This window comes from Muscardinus avellanarius, assembly GCF_963383645.1.
Source record: "Muscardinus avellanarius genome assembly, chromosome: 2".
NCBI lineage: Eukaryota > Metazoa > Chordata > Mammalia > Rodentia > Gliridae > Muscardinus > Muscardinus avellanarius.
In genome coordinates this window covers 63,973,661-63,991,503 of record NC_137787.1, presented here as the reverse complement: position 1 = coordinate 63,991,503, position 17,843 = coordinate 63,973,661, and the positions used below count along the sequence as shown (strand labels likewise).

General features: G+C 37.4%; 1 protein-coding gene across 1 annotated transcript in view; it reads left to right on the top strand.

The window, feature by feature from the left end:
* METAP1D (methionyl aminopeptidase type 1D, mitochondrial) overlaps positions 1–17,843 on the top strand; it is a gene marked incomplete at both ends in the record, with an annotated part of 95,537 nt that overhangs the window by 73,069 nt on the left and 4,625 nt on the right. The window contains 5 exons of the mRNA XM_080690345.1: positions 2,647–2,804; positions 4,834–4,983; positions 6,439–6,587; positions 7,147–7,189; positions 11,197–11,360. Coding sequence (XP_080546471.1) covers positions 2,647–2,804; positions 4,834–4,983; positions 6,439–6,587; positions 7,147–7,189; positions 11,197–11,360 — 664 coding nt within the window. The remainder of the gene's footprint in view (positions 1–2,646; positions 2,805–4,833; positions 4,984–6,438; positions 6,588–7,146; positions 7,190–11,196; positions 11,361–17,843) is intronic.

The following is a 17,843-nucleotide window of genomic DNA, read 5'->3' as shown; positions in this document are numbered from 1 at the left end:
TATCTGGTAGTTGAGATAGTTTAAAATGATACCTAGTGTCCAACGGGGCTAAGGATATGTCTCAGTAGTACAGTGTATGCCCAGCATGCACTGGGGTTAGTTTCATTCCCAGCACCCACCCACACACACACACACTACCCAGAAATACCTTCTTGTCAGTTTGATTCAAAAGTATCGCACTCAAATTTAAGGAAGAACAAAATTGGATGAAATGTTTGCCGCTGAATTGCTGCCCATGGGGGTGCCTGTACCAGTGCGTTTTCCCTTTTCAGTGAGGGGTACTGAGTTTTGGGGCCAAAACTCACCTGCCATTCCTGCTTCCACTAGGTTTCACAAGTTACTCTAGCCAGCAGTTCTCAAGCCTGAGGGCTCGTTAGGGCACAGGTTGCTGGCCTCATCCCCAGAGTTTCTGAGTCAGTAGGTGGAGAAGGAGCCTCGAATTTGCATCTATTCCTCATAAAATGCTGATAGTAATGGTCTGGGAACCTCATTGTGTGAACCAACGCTACACTAGGGCCACACCCCCTCCCCCCAAAAGAACACATATTTGTCACTACATCTTTCTGTTGATTCTCTTAGAGGGGTAGGGGTAGGGGGTAGGGAGAGTGCTGAGTAATTTTTTTTTCCTGAAAAGAGAATAAGCCAAACAAGAGTCAGCAAACTTCTATAAAGGGCTGATGGTAAATATTTTAGGCTTTGTGAGCCATATGTCATTGTCACAACTGCACAACCACTTGATTCTATTGCTGTAGCTCAGAATCAGCCATAACAACTATAAGCCAGTGAGGGTAACTATAGGGACCGAAATTTCATATAATTTTATATGTTACGTGGTTTTCTTTATTTTTTCAACCATTTATAAGATATATGTATATATCCCAAGACCTAAAATATATATACATATATGTATACATATACATATATATTCCAAGAAAAAAATATATATATAATATACATACATATGGGCTGCTGTATAAAAACAGGTGGTAGGCCAGATTTGGTCCATAGGCTGTATTTGCCAACCCCTGCCATGTAATTGTAATCCCTTGGAAGTTTTTAAAAAGTCTTGTTTTAGCTATAATAGTAATGGAAGTAGATGGTTTAAAAAAAGAAAAACCTCACAGTACAGAAGAAAATAAAATGAACCAAAAAGTCTTAGCTGGATGTGGCGGCACACTTCCATAATCCTAGTCCCTGGGAAGCCGAGCAAGGCCCTCAGCAACTTAGTGAAACCCTCTTTCAAAATAAAATAGGACTGAGGTATATTTCAGAGATAAAATGCCCCAATACCACACACATATAAAAAATCTTTCCACCTCTAAGCCCTAATCACATGGTCACAAATAACCATTACTGTTGAATATTAATTTCCAGAATTTTTATAGGCATGTATAAGTTTATATAAAAATAAACTTTTTTTTTCCATTAGTGGGCTTTTTATATGGGGTAAATGGTAGAGCACTTGACTAGTACACTAAGGTCCTAGATTGGATTTTATTTTATTTATTTTTGCAGTACTGGGGAGTGAACCCAGGCGCATTCTACCTCTGAGCTTCACCCCGGCCCTATTTTTTATTCTTTATTTTGAAACAGGGTCTCACTGAGTTCCAAAGAGCCTCACTAAGTAGTAGCTGAGGATGCCCTTGAACTGCAGTCCTCCTGTCTCAGCCTCCCAAATGCTGGAATTACAAGCGTTCGCCACCACACCCAGCTTGTATTGGAATTTAAATGCATACTGTTCAGCATTTGCTTTTCCCCTAACAATGTATTATGACTTCTTCATCAGTACTTAGAGATGACTTAGCTTATTCCTTTTTAGTGGCCCCAGAATTTTCCATTGTGTAGATTGCTATAATGTCTTTACCAGACCCCTATTGATGTTTCCCATTTGGAAACATTAATGTTTCCCCTTTTTTCTACCCACATACTGTTTGAGCAAGAGTATATCTTCATCCATCCATCCATCACTGCATAAAGTCCACAGGATAAAGTCTGAGGAGATAAATTGCTGAGTCAAAAGATATGTGCATTTAAAATGTTGATAGATATTTCTGAATTCCTGATGCAACTACTTGAGGACCTGATGCTCATTTTCTTTCCGGGTTATACCTACATTTTTGCCATTTGGTCTTTATCTGACTTGAGCATTTATCACAGTGAATTTTGATATAATGCCTTGATGCACATGAACTTAACACACAGTAAGTAATCCTATGGAGGGCAGAAGAGCAGCTGGCAATTTGTCCAAGGTTCTTAAAAGGAAAACGGCTTTGAAGAGTATAAAGCCATCAAAATAGTGCCCTGAATTCTGGGGTTATCCTGGACATTGTCGCCTAAGGTACCACAGGAGAAATTGTCTTTTCTCAGCCTTAGTGCTCAGCAGATGTTTCTCTATGTTTGCTCCCCATTAGGGAAGAGCTTTCCATTGTCAGACATTTATGTAAACATAGTATTAGCTAATAAATATGCCGCACTACTATTGTACTAGAACTCAGAATACTACTGCTTTGCTTTCCGTTTGGGGCTTTTCCTTTTTGAATCAAAGGATTAGAATAACGATTTAATAAAGAACAACACCACACCTTCAAGCACAGCACTGTTAGTTTATTTTTTCTTTATTTAAAATACGTCTGCTTCTGCTTACAGGTTTTCATAGAATTTTCTCTTCACCACTCAATCATATCTACTTACACAAGCAGCCAAGCAGTCAACAAAGAAGAAATTTCTTTTTCCGGAGACAAAGAGACATTTCACACAGTGTAGTTGTGCCGGCTGCGGTTTCTTCAGCCCACCCAGTCCCTCAGGTACTGTATTGCCTATTATCTGCTGCCTTTTCCAGCCAAGATAAAGGTTGAACTGCAGAAGTGGTCAACTGTTTTTGCACCTTGAGCAATTTAAGTCATCATTTTTAAACTTGGTTTGTGATTTAAAATTGTATATAAGAAAATTTTAAATCCTGCAGTTCTAGAACATTAATTTTTTTAAACATAAAGCTCTAGGAATACAGCTGCTTAGGTTATTTAGAATTTAAATTTCTACCATGAAATTTTCTATGTTAAATTTCTAACATGAAGATAAGACTACATATGTATGGTTTCCTATCTTAGGGGAAAAATGGCTATAAAATTGGGATGATTCAAGCGAGATTACTTGAAACTAACACACTGGATATTTTTTTACGCCTGCTTTTTTTTTTTTTTTTTTTTTTTACCTTCCATGTTATTAATGTTGCTTTCTTTGAATTGTCCTGTAGGGTAAATTAAATGAAATAATCTTAGACCAGTCTTGAGGGATTTTTTTCCACCCAGATATTGCAATTTTGTGGAAAGACAATCTCTCTGTTTTTCAAAATGCAACATAAAGGAGGCATGTGAATCATTTAGGAAGAAAGAGAATAGCTAAAAGTACAGATTTGTCACAAAAATCACCTGCTCTCTCTTTGGTGCATTTTTTTTTTTTAACAGTGAACCCATATTAAGTATGTTTTACCTCCTTAAGGTCAGTGGCTCAATTTTGTAGCCAAGGGCTGATGAGACAGAAAGCCCAGCATACATTCCTGGCTTGTTTAAGGCCTGGCCTGACCAGAGCCAGTGTTTAGTATTAGTCACAAAATTGACATTATTTTTCCTTAGAGGAAAAGAAAAAGAAATCTCCAGATAAGTGGATGTATTGTTTTAGACATCTCAACCAATTTCAGCGACAACCCCAAAGCCCCTCTGCCCATGGTTGTGACCTTGTCGGATCACAGAGCAGAGTGGCGACAAGAACACAGGTGTGTGGGGAATGCTGGGCGAGCGCGGCGCAGTGGGGTGGCTGTAGGAGAGTCGGTGCCCCTCCAGGGCTCGCTGAGGCAAACCAGGCAGTCTGTTACCTGACTGAAAAAGCCTCTCTGCCTGGCAAGTAAGAGAAGACCCCCAAATCCAGCATGACAGGCTTTACAGAGCGCCCCTTTGGAGCTGTGTGATGTTGCTGTTAAGTGGTCTTATCTCCCTCAGCTTCCTGTCCCAGAGTGCTGTGTAGCCTTACTATGTTCTGTTCACCAATGCTTATGTACAGTTGCTGTAAATAACTTATCAGGGGCTGTGCAAAACCTTGGGACTGAAAGAAGCTCTGTGTGTAAGATAGTATTATTTTCTGAAGGCTGCCAGTGGGTTTCTCAAGGGGTAAAGGATGGTCTACAGGAGTGACCAGAATTGAATGTGTTGAATTTGAAGGTGGGGGAGCCTTTTGTTCTTGATACATGAAGAAAGTGTTCTAGGTGATATTTATGTACTGGGGGGAGCTGTTTTGTTTAATTCTCTAACACTCAGTTTGAGTAGGGTTGCCAAGCATCAGAAAAGTATTGAGAGGCCTCATGAACTTGACAGTCAGCCTTTTTACACTTACTCATTGGGAGAGGGTGTCAGGGGCTATCCTTTGCATAAATTTTATCTTTGTATTAAGAAAATGAGAGTGCTTCTTAATTAACCACTTGGCAAATTGGAAGCTTGGTGCTCTTTTTCATCAATGGTGATCTGCTTCCAACTGGGTTTGGGAGGAGGAAGAAAAGAAAACTACTGTTTGTTTTGACTTGAAGTCTACTTCAGTGGAGCTTGACTCAAAGCCTGGAGAGGTTAACAGACCATCCAGAGACAGCACCAACAGGCAATGTGAAGTTCAAAAGGGCAGGGGAAGGAACTGGGGGCAGCCTGGAGGGTCTGTTGTGCTGGCTTTGGAGGTCGGGGCTCCGGCAGGAAGGGCAGAGCGCCATGAAGCAGGAGGCTGTGTCCGAGAAAATGACCCCATTGTCGTGGGCTGGGTTCTGATCTTCATTTTCAATCCTTTTTCCTCAAGCACATAAAGAAGCCAGACTATGTGACGACAGGCATTGTGCCCGACTGGGGAGACAGCATAGAAGTTAAGAATGAAGATCAGATCCGAGGGCTCCAGCAGGCTTGTCAGCTCGCCCGGCATGTCCTCCTCCTGGCTGGGAAGAGTTTAAAGGTGACGTCTCTCCAAGCCTCAGAGTGACTTACACGAGGGGCAATAAACACTCTTCTTTCCTTCTCATTCCCCTTAACTCTTCTTTTTTAAAAATCTAAATTATTTTTAAAAAGTAAAGCCTTGTGATAGGAGAAAGGGATTTTATTGTTTTATTTGTTAATTCAAAAGATAGTTTTAAAATCCAAATTCAATCTATCCCAAGGTGATCAGTGGCAGGCAGCTTTGACTTTTGCTCCTTACTCCTGCCGGTACTTTCTGCTTTTATTTCCCACATTACTTCTATGTGATTAAAGAGTTGTTCTACCTTGCATTTGCCTCCTATTTTCTTACATTAGCTCTGCAGAGAAAGATCAGGCCATACACACAAGGCTGTAGATAATATAGCAATATGATTATGTACAGCCATCCTACTATAAGATTTAGTTCTTTTGTAATAATCTGAAACACCCTGCTACATAAAGATCGTAAAAGAAAGCTTGTGGTTTCCAAAAGGTGAGCAGGATTTAGGAAGTATGACTCAAAGATGAAATCACTTCCCATGGCATCTGAAAAAGAAGCTTGTTATAGCCATATAACTCAGCACAATGTGAGCATAAAATAACAAAATTAATGGAGAAATAGTTAATTTTTAATAAAATCTTTTATTATTCTTTGAGATTTTATTTATGATTTATGAATTCATGAAAATAGTCTTTACATGCTTCTAGAACTGAAGCTCAGGGGCTGAGGGGGTATCTATCTTATTGGTAGAGTGCTTGCCTAGGGTACATGGAACCATAGGCTCCAGTGAGACCCAGCTCCACAAAACAATGACAAAAACCTCAGTTTCAGTTTTCTCTTCAAGTATGAATACCTGCATGTATGGGGATATTTTTAATGCATTTATTTATATAGGCATAAAAGAAATCAGTTAGTGAAAATCAAATGTCTACAAGATGTATCAGACTGAGTATTTAAAAGATGACACATAATCTCCATGCCATTGCTGAAAAACCCATGTAATGTTGCACTGATAAAAAAGTGTGGGTTGACCTACTTTTCCAGCCCTGTTATCTAAACCAAAGATCCTTCGGAGTATTTGTTCGTATGCCTCCCTTCGCCAGGGCACTAACCATTGAGGAAGAGGAAGGGATTGCTGAAGACATATTCTTAAAATCCTCAGGCTAAAAAAGAGTCATGTCATTTAATAACTCACAAATGATTTAGAGGATACTGGAGTTTAAATTTCCATCCCCTAATATTCCATAACACCATCACTTACCTAAAAAAAGATCATCAAAAAAGCCTAATTGAGGGTGGTAACATTAGTCATAATTAATTAAAATGTTGTGCCATAAATTTATCATAGTGAGTTTACACAGTCTCACATGGAAATGCTGTTGTTATAAGCATAGTCAATAAATACAGGAAATGTCTTCAACTGTCACTGCACAATCTCTGCATTTAATATTTCAGGTTGACATGACAACTGAAGAGATAGATGCTCTTGTTCATCAGGAAATCATCAGTCATAATGCCTATCCCTCACCTCTAGGCTATGGAGGCTTTCCAAAATCTGTGTGCACCTCTGTAAACAACGTGCTCTGTCATGGTATTCCTGACAGGTATTCATTTTTTAAATAACACATTGTTCCTTTGGAAACTAAAACATGAAACTAAGACCTATAACATATGGTGAAAGACACTATAGTTTAATTGAAACCTACCTGAAAACTTATGAAGTTGATTATGAAAAAATAGAACTTTTGCAGTATTTTGCTTCTAAATGGATATAACACCACCATTTAGTGTTTGTTATAGCAGTATGTGGTCTACAAAAGTAGTTGTGCACTAACCATTTCGTTGAACTCTATAGTCAATTAAGGCACATTTTTGTTATCGACTATTGTTTTGCCTCTTTAATATTAAGGTAACCATCTTTTTAAGGAAGAGTTTATTTTTAAACAATGGCAATATGCTTGTTTCACGTATTTCTTACAAAATTTCATGTGACTAACATAAGATCAAGGTCAGATATAATTATTAATTCCATTGCATCTTCTTTCACTCCAAATTACCATTGGGACTTATTGGGTCTGTGATAGTAGTCATTTTCATAGGCATTTATTTTCATATTCCTTTTATTGACGTCTATCACCATTTTTTTTTCTGTTTATGTTTCAGTCGACCTCTTCAGGATGGAGATATTATCAACATTGATGTCACAGTGAGTAAATCATATAAAAAATAGTCTTTGATCAACTTCAGAATAGCTGGTAGCAACAGGAAGAAGAGTGGACTGAAAATATGAACGGCACTGGTGGAAGCGCTGTTTACTTCTAGCCCCAGACACAAGCAGCTGGTTTCCTTTTTTTGTCTTTAACTCTGTGTTTATTCCAAGTAAACCCAGGCCTGACTTGAATTTAGGGCTGGAATCAGATGCACTGAGATCAATGTTGGCCTAAGTGAAATGTCAACCCAATCCTGCTATGTGTCATGTTTTTGAGAAGGTGTAATTGTTATTGATCCACTGTGTAGTTAATGCAGAGCACCACAGCACTGGGCAGCTGCTGAAGCTAGATATGTATGAGATGAGCTAACTCGAAGAAAGCCAGCATTTTCCCTTCACTCTGCCAAGATTGATCTTCCTCTTCCTGCTGATTTTGAGTGGGGCCTGTCATTATCTTACTCTGTCATTAGGGGCTACATTGGCCTGTGTGTCAGTCTATTTGGACAGCAACTCTTTTGCTAGCAGTGTTCCCTAGATTTATTAAAATCCCTGAAGGTAACGCTGTATACCATTTCTAGTGTAGAGATTCTAAAGCTCAAAGAAGACAAACAGTGGTTTTCTCTCTGAACTTAAGTTTTCACCAAATGAAAAACATAAATAACCAGCCTAAGTAATTTAACATAGGGATTTCAAATTCTGCATGTTCTAACATTTTCTAATATTCTTAGCCTTTTGCCATTCTGAGTTGAATTATTTGTGCTTATTTTACTTGCAAAAAGTGTAACAGTATCTTTTGATTATATAGATCATAAGTAAAATCTGCATATCTGATGACTAATAAATAATTTTTGTCATACTTGGGATGGGACCCAGGGTTCTACCTCCAAGCTCCACCCTACCCCTATTTTATTCTTTTTTGTTTTTAATTGTACTGGGGATTGAACTCAGAGGCATTCTACCTCTGGGCTACATCCCTAGCCCTGTTTTTAATTCTTATTTTTGAAATAGTTTTTTTTTTTTTTTTTTTTTTTTTTGGTGGTAGTAGGTTCCTGGAACCCCTTCTACCTCCGGGCTACACTCCCAGACCTACTTTATACTTTTTTATATTTGGAAACAGGGTCTCTTATGCCAGCGCTACTGGCTTCGAACCTGCGTGATCCTCCTGTCTCCACCTCCCAAGCACGGGGATTACAAGCATGCGCCACCACGCCCAGCTGACATAGGGTTTTAATAGGTTGATGAGAGTCTCATGACCTGCTGAGGCTATCTTCAAACCTGCTATCCTCCTATTTCAGTCTCCCAAGTACTGAGATTACAAGCACGTGCCACCGTACATAGTTTATTCTTTTTCTTTTTAAAATGTTAATTAATTAATTGATTAATTTGTGTGTGTGTGTTGTCCTAGGGATGGAACCCTGGGGCATTCTACCTCTGAGCTACACCCCAGCCCTATTTTTTATTATTTTGAAACAGCATCTCACTGAGTTGCAAAAGGCCTCACTAAGTAGTTGAGGCTGTCCAAGGACCCTTATCCTCCTGTCTCAGCCTTTCAAGTACTGGGACTGCAAACATGTGCCACCACACCCAACTAATAAATAAATTTTAAGTAAATAAGCAACATTTAAATATCTGATGCGAACTACTTGAGATGAACAACATTCAAGAAATAGTTTCTGTTCATGAGGAAATATTTTGACTAATAATTCTTTTATACCCAGACCATGAAACTTAGGTAAGAGTATGAATGAGATGGAGATAGGCATTCGATATTTGAATTCAGTCAGATTTTTCTGTTGTTTAAATTAATTCAGCTATCTTTCTTCTTATCAGTTTGTGCAAAGATACAGCCAAGATATTGCTGATTCTATTTCCTATATTATTTTGTCCTACTTAGAATACGTGAATATTTGCTCCACACGTCCTATTGGTATCTTTCCAACTCAGAATCATGTAAGAGGGATTTTATGATGTGTACCTGAAAGAAAGTTTTTTCATTATATACTTTTGAGACTGAACCTGATTTTAGGGTTTTAAATTTATTATCTCACCTAATCACCCTCTAATAAAATATTGCTGCTTGAAATCAATATAGTCTTTTCTGTTGTTTCCAAAGTGTCCAAAAAGAACACTTTATTTCTTTTCTAACTTTCCTAAATGTTCAATACATATTTCACTAATTATTTACATAGTTACAAAACTCAAGAAGCAAAATGAAAGACTTTTAAGTATTTAGAAATGTGAAGGAATCTAGGAAACATTTAGATCAATATAGCAAATATACTTGGTCAATTTGATATAGATCAAATTTATATATATATATATATATATTTTTTTTTAACATGCCTGTAATCTCAGTACTTGGGAGGCTGGGACAGGAGGATCACAGGTTCAAGGGCAGCTTTAGCAGGTAGTGAGACTCTCATCAACCTAATTAGACCCTGTTTCAAACTAAAAATAAAATAGGGCTGGAGCTTTAGCTCGGAGGTAGAATGCCCCTGCGTTCAATCCCCACTACCACACACAAAAATAAATAAATAAGTAAATAAATAAAAAGATGCAGAATAGATTTAAGACATTAATTCCATATTGATAGATAAAAAAAAATGCTTGGCGTGGTGACGCATGGTGGTGCACACTTGTAATCCCAGTATTTTGAAGGCTGAGACAAGAGGATTGCACAGGTTTGAAGCCAGCCTTAACTACTTAGTGAGGCTCTCAGCAATTTAGTGAGAACGTGTTTCCAAATAAAATATAAAAATAGATCTGGGAGTGTAGCCCGGTGGTAGCCGCTGGGTTCCATCCCCAGTATCACACACAAAAGAAAAGACAGACAAAAAGCTCCAATAGTGTCTTTTATAACAGTATCTGCATTCTACTTTATGAGAAAGAATTGTGAAAAATAATCAAATAGAACAAATTTATGTAAAATAGTAAATACCATGCTATTTCCAAGGATCAATATTCAACCAGTCTCTTCTGCCCTGTATATTTATTATGGTGTTTGGTAATCATTGATTTCTTTATAATGAATGTGATAGTTTTAAAGATCCTACAGGGCTTCTGAATCATTGAAGGCTGATAAAATTATATTTTCAGTAATTTTACTTGTAAACCTATTTCATTGTGTTCTAATTCTTTAAAAATCTATAGCATACTTTTTGTTAAAATTCTAGTACCTGGAACATTTGATTAAGATTTCACTTCAGGATATAGGACTTTTCTATAATATAGTTCATTCCTATATTGAGCCAATTCAAATCTAAATTCTCCTACCATCCATTATCATACAACATGTCTGTCTATTTCTTGTCATTATATATCCCTTCCAAATATAGCACTGGTAAATAAAGATGTCAATTTTTATGACATTGAAGGAACTTTTTACTATGTTAAATGACTTTTTAGTTTTTTAAGCCCATTGCAGTAGTTGTAGGTCACTAATTTTGGGGTATATAATAACTTGCCTTCTTAAAAATAAAATGAGGAAGCTAGGCGTGGTGGCGCATGCTTGTAATCACAGTATTCGGGAGGCTGAGACCAGAGGATTGCGGTTCGTGGACAGCCTCATCTACTTAGTGAGGCCCTCTGCAACACAGTGAGACCCGGTTTCAAAATAAAGAATGAAAAATAGGGCCTGGTGTGTGGCTCAAAAGTCGAATGCCCCAGGTTCCATCCCCAGACCCGCAGAAAATAAATAAATAAATAAAATAAAATGAGGAATCATCATGTTCCAGTAGCTTTACTGGTCATAGTACTAAGCGGCTGTACCAGTCATTTTGTGCTTTTCGATTTCACAGCATCATCACATGGCTTCGTTTTTGTTTTCTGTAAGGTTTCAGGATATCTATTTTTTCCTTTTTTTTTTTTTTAATAGGCAAACTTGAGTGTAGTTCTGGAAGGGTAAAACACATGAAATTACTAAATCCATAAATGAATACTACGTATCCTTCTAGAGAGTACATTTGTAAACAAGGACATGTTTTAAAATTCCTGCCTATGTTTAGGTCTATTACAATGGCTACCATGGAGACACCTCTGAAACCTTTTTGGTGGGCAAGGTGGATGAATGTGGTAAAAAGTTAGTGGAGGTCGCCAGGAGGTGTAGAGATGAAGCAATTGCAGCTTGCAGAGCGGGGGCCCCCTTCTCTGTAATTGGAAACACAATCAGGTAAGCCTTCCCCTGACAAGTAAAGGGAGGGTTGGCAAGTGGTACAAAGGTTATTGGTGGCTTGGTGTAAAGTTGATGACATGTTTTATGATTCAGAGCCATCATTTCAGTCTGATATCAGTATGTGAACTGCCAGGCTGCAATATTGTTCCTTGAGTTGAAAAAAAGAAAAAGGTTTAAAAAGTGAATTATACCGGGGTCAGCAAAGAAACTTATTTGGAGTCGCAGGCAATATTCAGAGGGTTGCTTTTGTTTAAGATTGATGTATTGGTCTATAGTGTTCCTATCACAGCAAATAGGAAAGAATGTGCCCAGGAAGGGGCTGAGCATCCCAACCCCTGAATAATGAGCAAGGAGAAAGGCTAGATTATATAAAGATAGGAAATGTACCCCATTCCTGTGATACAAAGATTTGAAAGTGTTAGCTCAAGCCAGCCTTACCTTTCAAATTAATAGATTAGCAAGTAGTCCAAAAGGATGATCTTCTGTCCTTGTTTTCTTTCCTTTTCTTTTTGGTCTGGTTCATTTTTGCTGTAAACCATTGTTTATTTTCCACACAGTATTCTGCGCTTGCTTTTTGAGTGTATGTGTATTTTCTAAATTCAAGACTTTTCTTTGTGATCACCTGCTTTCAGGTCTTTTTCACTTGTGTTTTGAAGCAGGCATGCAGAATATGTGTTTTCATTTAAAAGTAACACATTTGTTAAATATGATCACATCAGCACCCTCTAAAGTACCGTTCTCATTAATATGAGCCTTTGAGTGCTTTCCGAGTGTCTAGAGGGTGGAAGGCTTAGTCACCTTGAAAAGATGCTGCCTTTTTCTTTGGGCACCTTCAAATACTTTAAGAAAAAAGGCAGTAAAATATCAGTTAAATGTATTTATGGCTTTAAAAATATTGTAACAGTGTCTGAATCAAACTTTAGTAAAATCTCTTTGGGTTATATCTGAGAAGCTTTTATTGAAGACTTTGAACAAAATTGTGTTTTTGACAGTTTTAAATTATAGGCTAACTAGCCTGGGAAAAAAGGATAGTGTCTCTCTGTTCTTTCATAGGAAATGTTGAATCAGACCCCTACTGGGAAAAGAAATTTAATGCATATCTCACTATCTTACTGTCCATGAATATAATAGAAATGAATTCAAAATGCAGTTTTATTTTTGCAAATGGGATGAGTCGATAGATGCACCTCATATTTTTGAACACCTAGGGTTCAACAAATTTACTGGTGGTGCTCTTGCATTTTAACAAAATTTATTCTTCAGTAGAAGGGGGCAGAGAACACTAGATTCTTATTCAAGCATTCTATCGAGCTCTGCATTCATGGCTGTGTCTAAAGGGCATGTCAGCCTTTGATTCTCTCTGAGAGGTAATTATCCTTTTCCTGTCACGGAACAACAAATGATAGCTAACTACAGAGGCACATTTGCAGTAGTCACATTCATCAACTGCAGAAAAAAAAATTCAATTTAATTGTGCAACACAGCTGCACATGGGCTTTTGAGCGTTTCTGTTGTTCTCCCTGTCTCGCTATTCCTCCCTCCAGATCTATTTTTTAAACTTTTTTTTTCTGGTTATTTTTTCCCCTTTTTGTCTCTTCTTCCATTTTTACTCTCTGTACTTTCTTGTTAAAGTAATTTTCCTTTGTGGCTCTCATTCTTTTTTCCCCATTGAAGGCTATGAATGTAGAAAATTATCACAATTACTCATATAATTGAGCCTCTTTGTAGCAAGTGCAACTCCAGTAGCCTTTCTCCATCATGAAAATGGTTTCATTATAGGGTTTTTCATATTCTCTGACACCATCTACACAGAGGAACAGGCGTGCAGATGAGATGTACTAGGAACAGGCTAGATCAGTAAGGTCACAGTAGGAATAATTAGCTCTGCTATGGAAAGAGCATCTAGGCCTTTTACTGCTACATAAATGTACTGTCCGTGGCTTTTAGTCACAAAAAAAACTTACTAACAAATGGAGCTCCCGCCTACTACTTTGAAAAAAAGATTTGTATCAACACTACAATTTTCCATCATTAAGACTAATAACACAGAGCCTAGTATACATCAAGGGGAATAAAAAGAAAAATCTCACATTCAAGTGGTGGCTGGGTGCTGACCTTTGTTCCCTTTTTTTGTGTACGACTTAACTCTTTACAAAAAAGAGCCACACGCCACACCAACATGCAGGTGAACTCCAGCTAGTACTAGCAAAGCCTAGCATTCAGTCGGAAAATCTGATAAAATCTCCATGCAGGATAATGCATTTCATTACATATTCACTACATTAATTCTAGCTACATTAAAAAAAAGAAGAAAAAAAAGAAGAGTAGAATTGAAAGTGACATTGGATTTTAGCTATCTGGATGCAAAGGTCAGTTTTTGCAGAGTATGAATTTGCATGTACAAGCTCCTTTGAAAAGCAGATCAGTCTCAACAACTGCACGCACAAAACTATGTGGAAAAAAAAACAGACAATGAACTTTTTACTTTTACCCTAATGCGTTTCATTATTTAGATGGGTTATGTCTGCCACTGGCGAGGAAACTGGCCCCGATTCTAACAAATGTTTGTTCTGATGTGTGAAAGCAGTGTTTCTGGACATCTATTATTTTGCCTTTTCTTATTCAGGCAAAATCTCAAGGGAGTAAATAAACAAATGATATCCACCTTTGAGCCAAAAGTACTTGAAATCTTTACAGACCAAGGGTTTACAAACATCTTTCAACTTGGTCTCATGTATTTTAAGATATTCAGCATCTTTTGCATAGCCTTCCTGCGCTGCTGCACTCTGAAAAGAACATTCAGACAGCTTGTATTAGAGTTATGTTACTCAGAACCTCTAGATCACTACAGGAAAATTTGAAATTCTCATGTGAAACCTAAAGAATGGGCTAGTGTCTCTGAAAAAGTATCAGCCAAGAGGATTTCTTGAGAACAATTCTTTCTGCACCTTTTCGCTTTGCGAGGGATGCCTAGTGCTCTTAGGCCACGTTACTATGGAGTTGTTATACTCGCTGTTCCTCCACTTGCTTTAAAATATTTCTAACTCTTTGTTTTTGCTACATTCTCTAGGTTATATTATCTGTATGTTTGAGACTTTTAAAAATGTGTAGATTTCATACATCACAAATATATGACAGCTCAATAAAAATAATGTAAACTTATAGTTGAAAATGTCATGATGAAAGTATCAATACATAGTTTTTAATGTTTAATTCATAAGTATATGTTTTGATATTAATTTAGAACAATATAAAGCTGATTTTTTAAAAATAATCTCTTTCTATTAGATTATGCACATTTAAACAATAAGTGGTTCAGGCAAAATAAGTCATTTTAATGTCATCTCTGATGGATTTTTCTTGACAGCTACTGTAAATTACAATTACACTGCTTCTCTCTGCACATGAAAGTAAGCATTGCAATAAATTATCTTTTATTTCAATCCATCATGTCTGCTTTTCAGAAACAGAAAACCTCAAATAAAAGTTCAGTTCTATTGTAAGAAAAACACAGTAATTTGTGATCCAGTTTGAAAAAAAAAGTACCACTTTTGGAAAACAGTTGTTGGCTTTCAAAAATATTACTAATTGTACTTAAACATTCCTTTTATTAGAGGGAATCCCTAAATTTTTGCATCCCTTCATTCAAATACTACTACTTAAATTAAAATCTAGAATGATTAAAGTGAAATTCTTTAACTTAATCAGCATAAGTGCCATTCACAATCCTTTATTAGAGATGTGACCCTTTGGAGATTAGAGTTGCTTATAGGATTCATGTAAAAATGGTAAAAAAAAAAAAAAAAAACCAAAACTATTTCCATGTGCATTTTGATTTTTATAAGCACATATACTTAAACATAGTACTTCTCTGCCCTCTTGGGGAATGTATATTAGTCACAAAAAGTGGTTGAAATATATTAAGAAATTTTATTTATCTAGACAACACTTATAGTTGAGTCCACCTGCTTCATGAAGAGAATTAAACTAAATAGTCACAAGATGAAATTGATTAAAAGAAATTTCTCTTTCAACTATAAACTCTAACAGAAACATGAACTATATATAACACAGTATAATTGAAAAGTGAGTTCACAAACTACCTTTATCCACCTTCTTCCTCTTCTCTCTCCCCCAATATTCCATATGAAAAGCTTCAAATCATAAAAGTGCTGGGCTCATAGGTAGGTATCATGCTGTCTTAGAGGATATTTAGTTAGAGGAAATTCAGAACAGAAACACTAATATCAGGAGAGTTCTGTTCAGTAGATTTCAGCAGAGAGAAGAAAGATTTCACCTGTGATACGTTCAGGGCAAGAAAACCCTGTGCTCTGATCAGAGGCAGGTCATGGCCCTGCAGTGGTGGCTGGTGTTGAGGAGCAACTGCGGCCCTTCTTGGACACTCCTGCCCGGCCTGCTATTTCTATTTTCCCCAACGGAACAGTCAAGAGGGCGGTGCATGCCCCACCCCTATGCCTCAGTTAGGGGGACCAGCACTTACTTGCTTTCGAGTTAGAGGAGTGGAGTTTGGATTGTCTCTGTGGAATCACATTTAAGCTCTACAATCAGGTAAATAATCTGTGCTCACTGTGTATCCAGAAATAGTGGAAAGGTAAAGATCACTCGGTGGGAAAACAAAAATAGGAGAAAGGGCATGCTTTTAAACTGCAATTAGGAACACTAACGAGATTTTTATCCCATTTAGTTCTAGTAAGTGTAAGTTAAAAACAAACTACCAACCCCAAAAGAAAATACCCTGAAAAGCAGACAGAAGTATATGCTTAGCTCTTGAGAATCAAGCGTTGAGATGGGTGCTCAACCAAGGAACTGAGGGAAATTTGTCCTGTTCTTTTCCTTTCTTACCCGGCTGTGAAATCCTTTGACCTCTGTATCCCTGACACATAGATTCTATGATACTCCGGTAGCCAGAAGTTCTAGCAGGACCCAGGGAGCAAATTGTTGTAGGAGGATGCACTCAGATATCTTTAGCCACCTAGTAATTGCACAGCTTCCTTTATGAAGAGGAATGAGAGGTATGATGGGGGGAGGGACCCCGAGGGTTTTTTCAGAGTGGGCTTTCTTCTTTCTCTCATCGGAAATTAAAATGAAGATTGCCATTGTAACACACATTTAAGATGTAGCTGTGACGCCTGCCAATCAGTTGGATCCTTGGAGGGGAGGGAAATGCTAGCCCTTTTTTTTTTTAAAGAAAAGAAAATTGTTTATATTGAATGCTTTTCAGATCACTGAGGTTTGTTAGGACTGAACTAACATAATTTTCAGGTTTAGGTTGAGCTCATTCTTTTTTTTTTAATCTAATCTAGATTATAATGACTTATTTAATCATCTTATATCCTCTATCCATTCTCCATCCTATTTCTTCAGAAATTGTGTGGAACAAATATAAACACCTTGGAAAAGCTCTTTTACCTCCTGCCTACAGTGCAAAGACCCACAGAAATAACCATAATTAGGAGAACTTAGACTTAAAAACATTGACTCATTCCTGTCCTCAGCACATGCATAGTTTACCTATTTCTGCATTATCAATTACATCAAAATTAGATTTCAATGAGAAGCTGTTCATCTGCTGATTATAGTGACATCCTAATCTAAGTGAAAATACCATACAAATCTAGCTAAAAATATTGTTAATGCATATGGACACAGATGTCCATAAAGATACTGGCTAGCCTGGTGCGGTGGTACGTGCTTGTAATCCCAGTATTTGGGAGACTGAGAAAGGAGGATCACAGGTTTGAGAGCAGCCTCAACAACTTAGTGAGGCCCTATTTTAAAATTAATAAAATAAAATTGTGCAGGAGGTATAGCTTGGAGGTAGAATGCCCCTGAGTTTGGTCCTCAGTCACATACACACACACACACACACACACACACACACACACACACACACACTGGCTTAAAGGGTTCATGTTAAACTAAACCTAGAGTCTGTGGGAAACTAGTTTGAGAGCTAAAACTTTAGGTTTGTTAGGAATTATAATAGTTTTATCGATCTCAGTCCATTTGTACAGGTGGGGTTGGGGGCACTGCGCTCTTCTTTCACGTGAAAATATAAATCACATCAGTCCGATGTCTCCAGAAATAAACACCTTTACCTGATTTCAGCAAACTTTTCAGCCTTGTAGATGAAAATTCTAGGGTTGGATTCTAAGTGCTAGATTTCATCTATAAGGGAAAGATGAAACGCAAAACATGTGCACGTAGACGGAGCTAATGAGGCATTAGGAGTTAGGAGCCACAATACTGGCTTAAGCGTCAGAATGGTGAAAAAGCATTCTTTATTAATTTCATTAATAAATTAATTAATTTCGTTAATGTTATAGGTCTTGAGTAGAACTCCAAAGTGATCAGTTTTGGAGCAGTTCAAGAAAATTGACAAAACAGACTTGATTTATATATGAGCATCTTTGTGAAATGTGTGACATTTTGAAATAAATCCTAGTAAAGAACATCGTA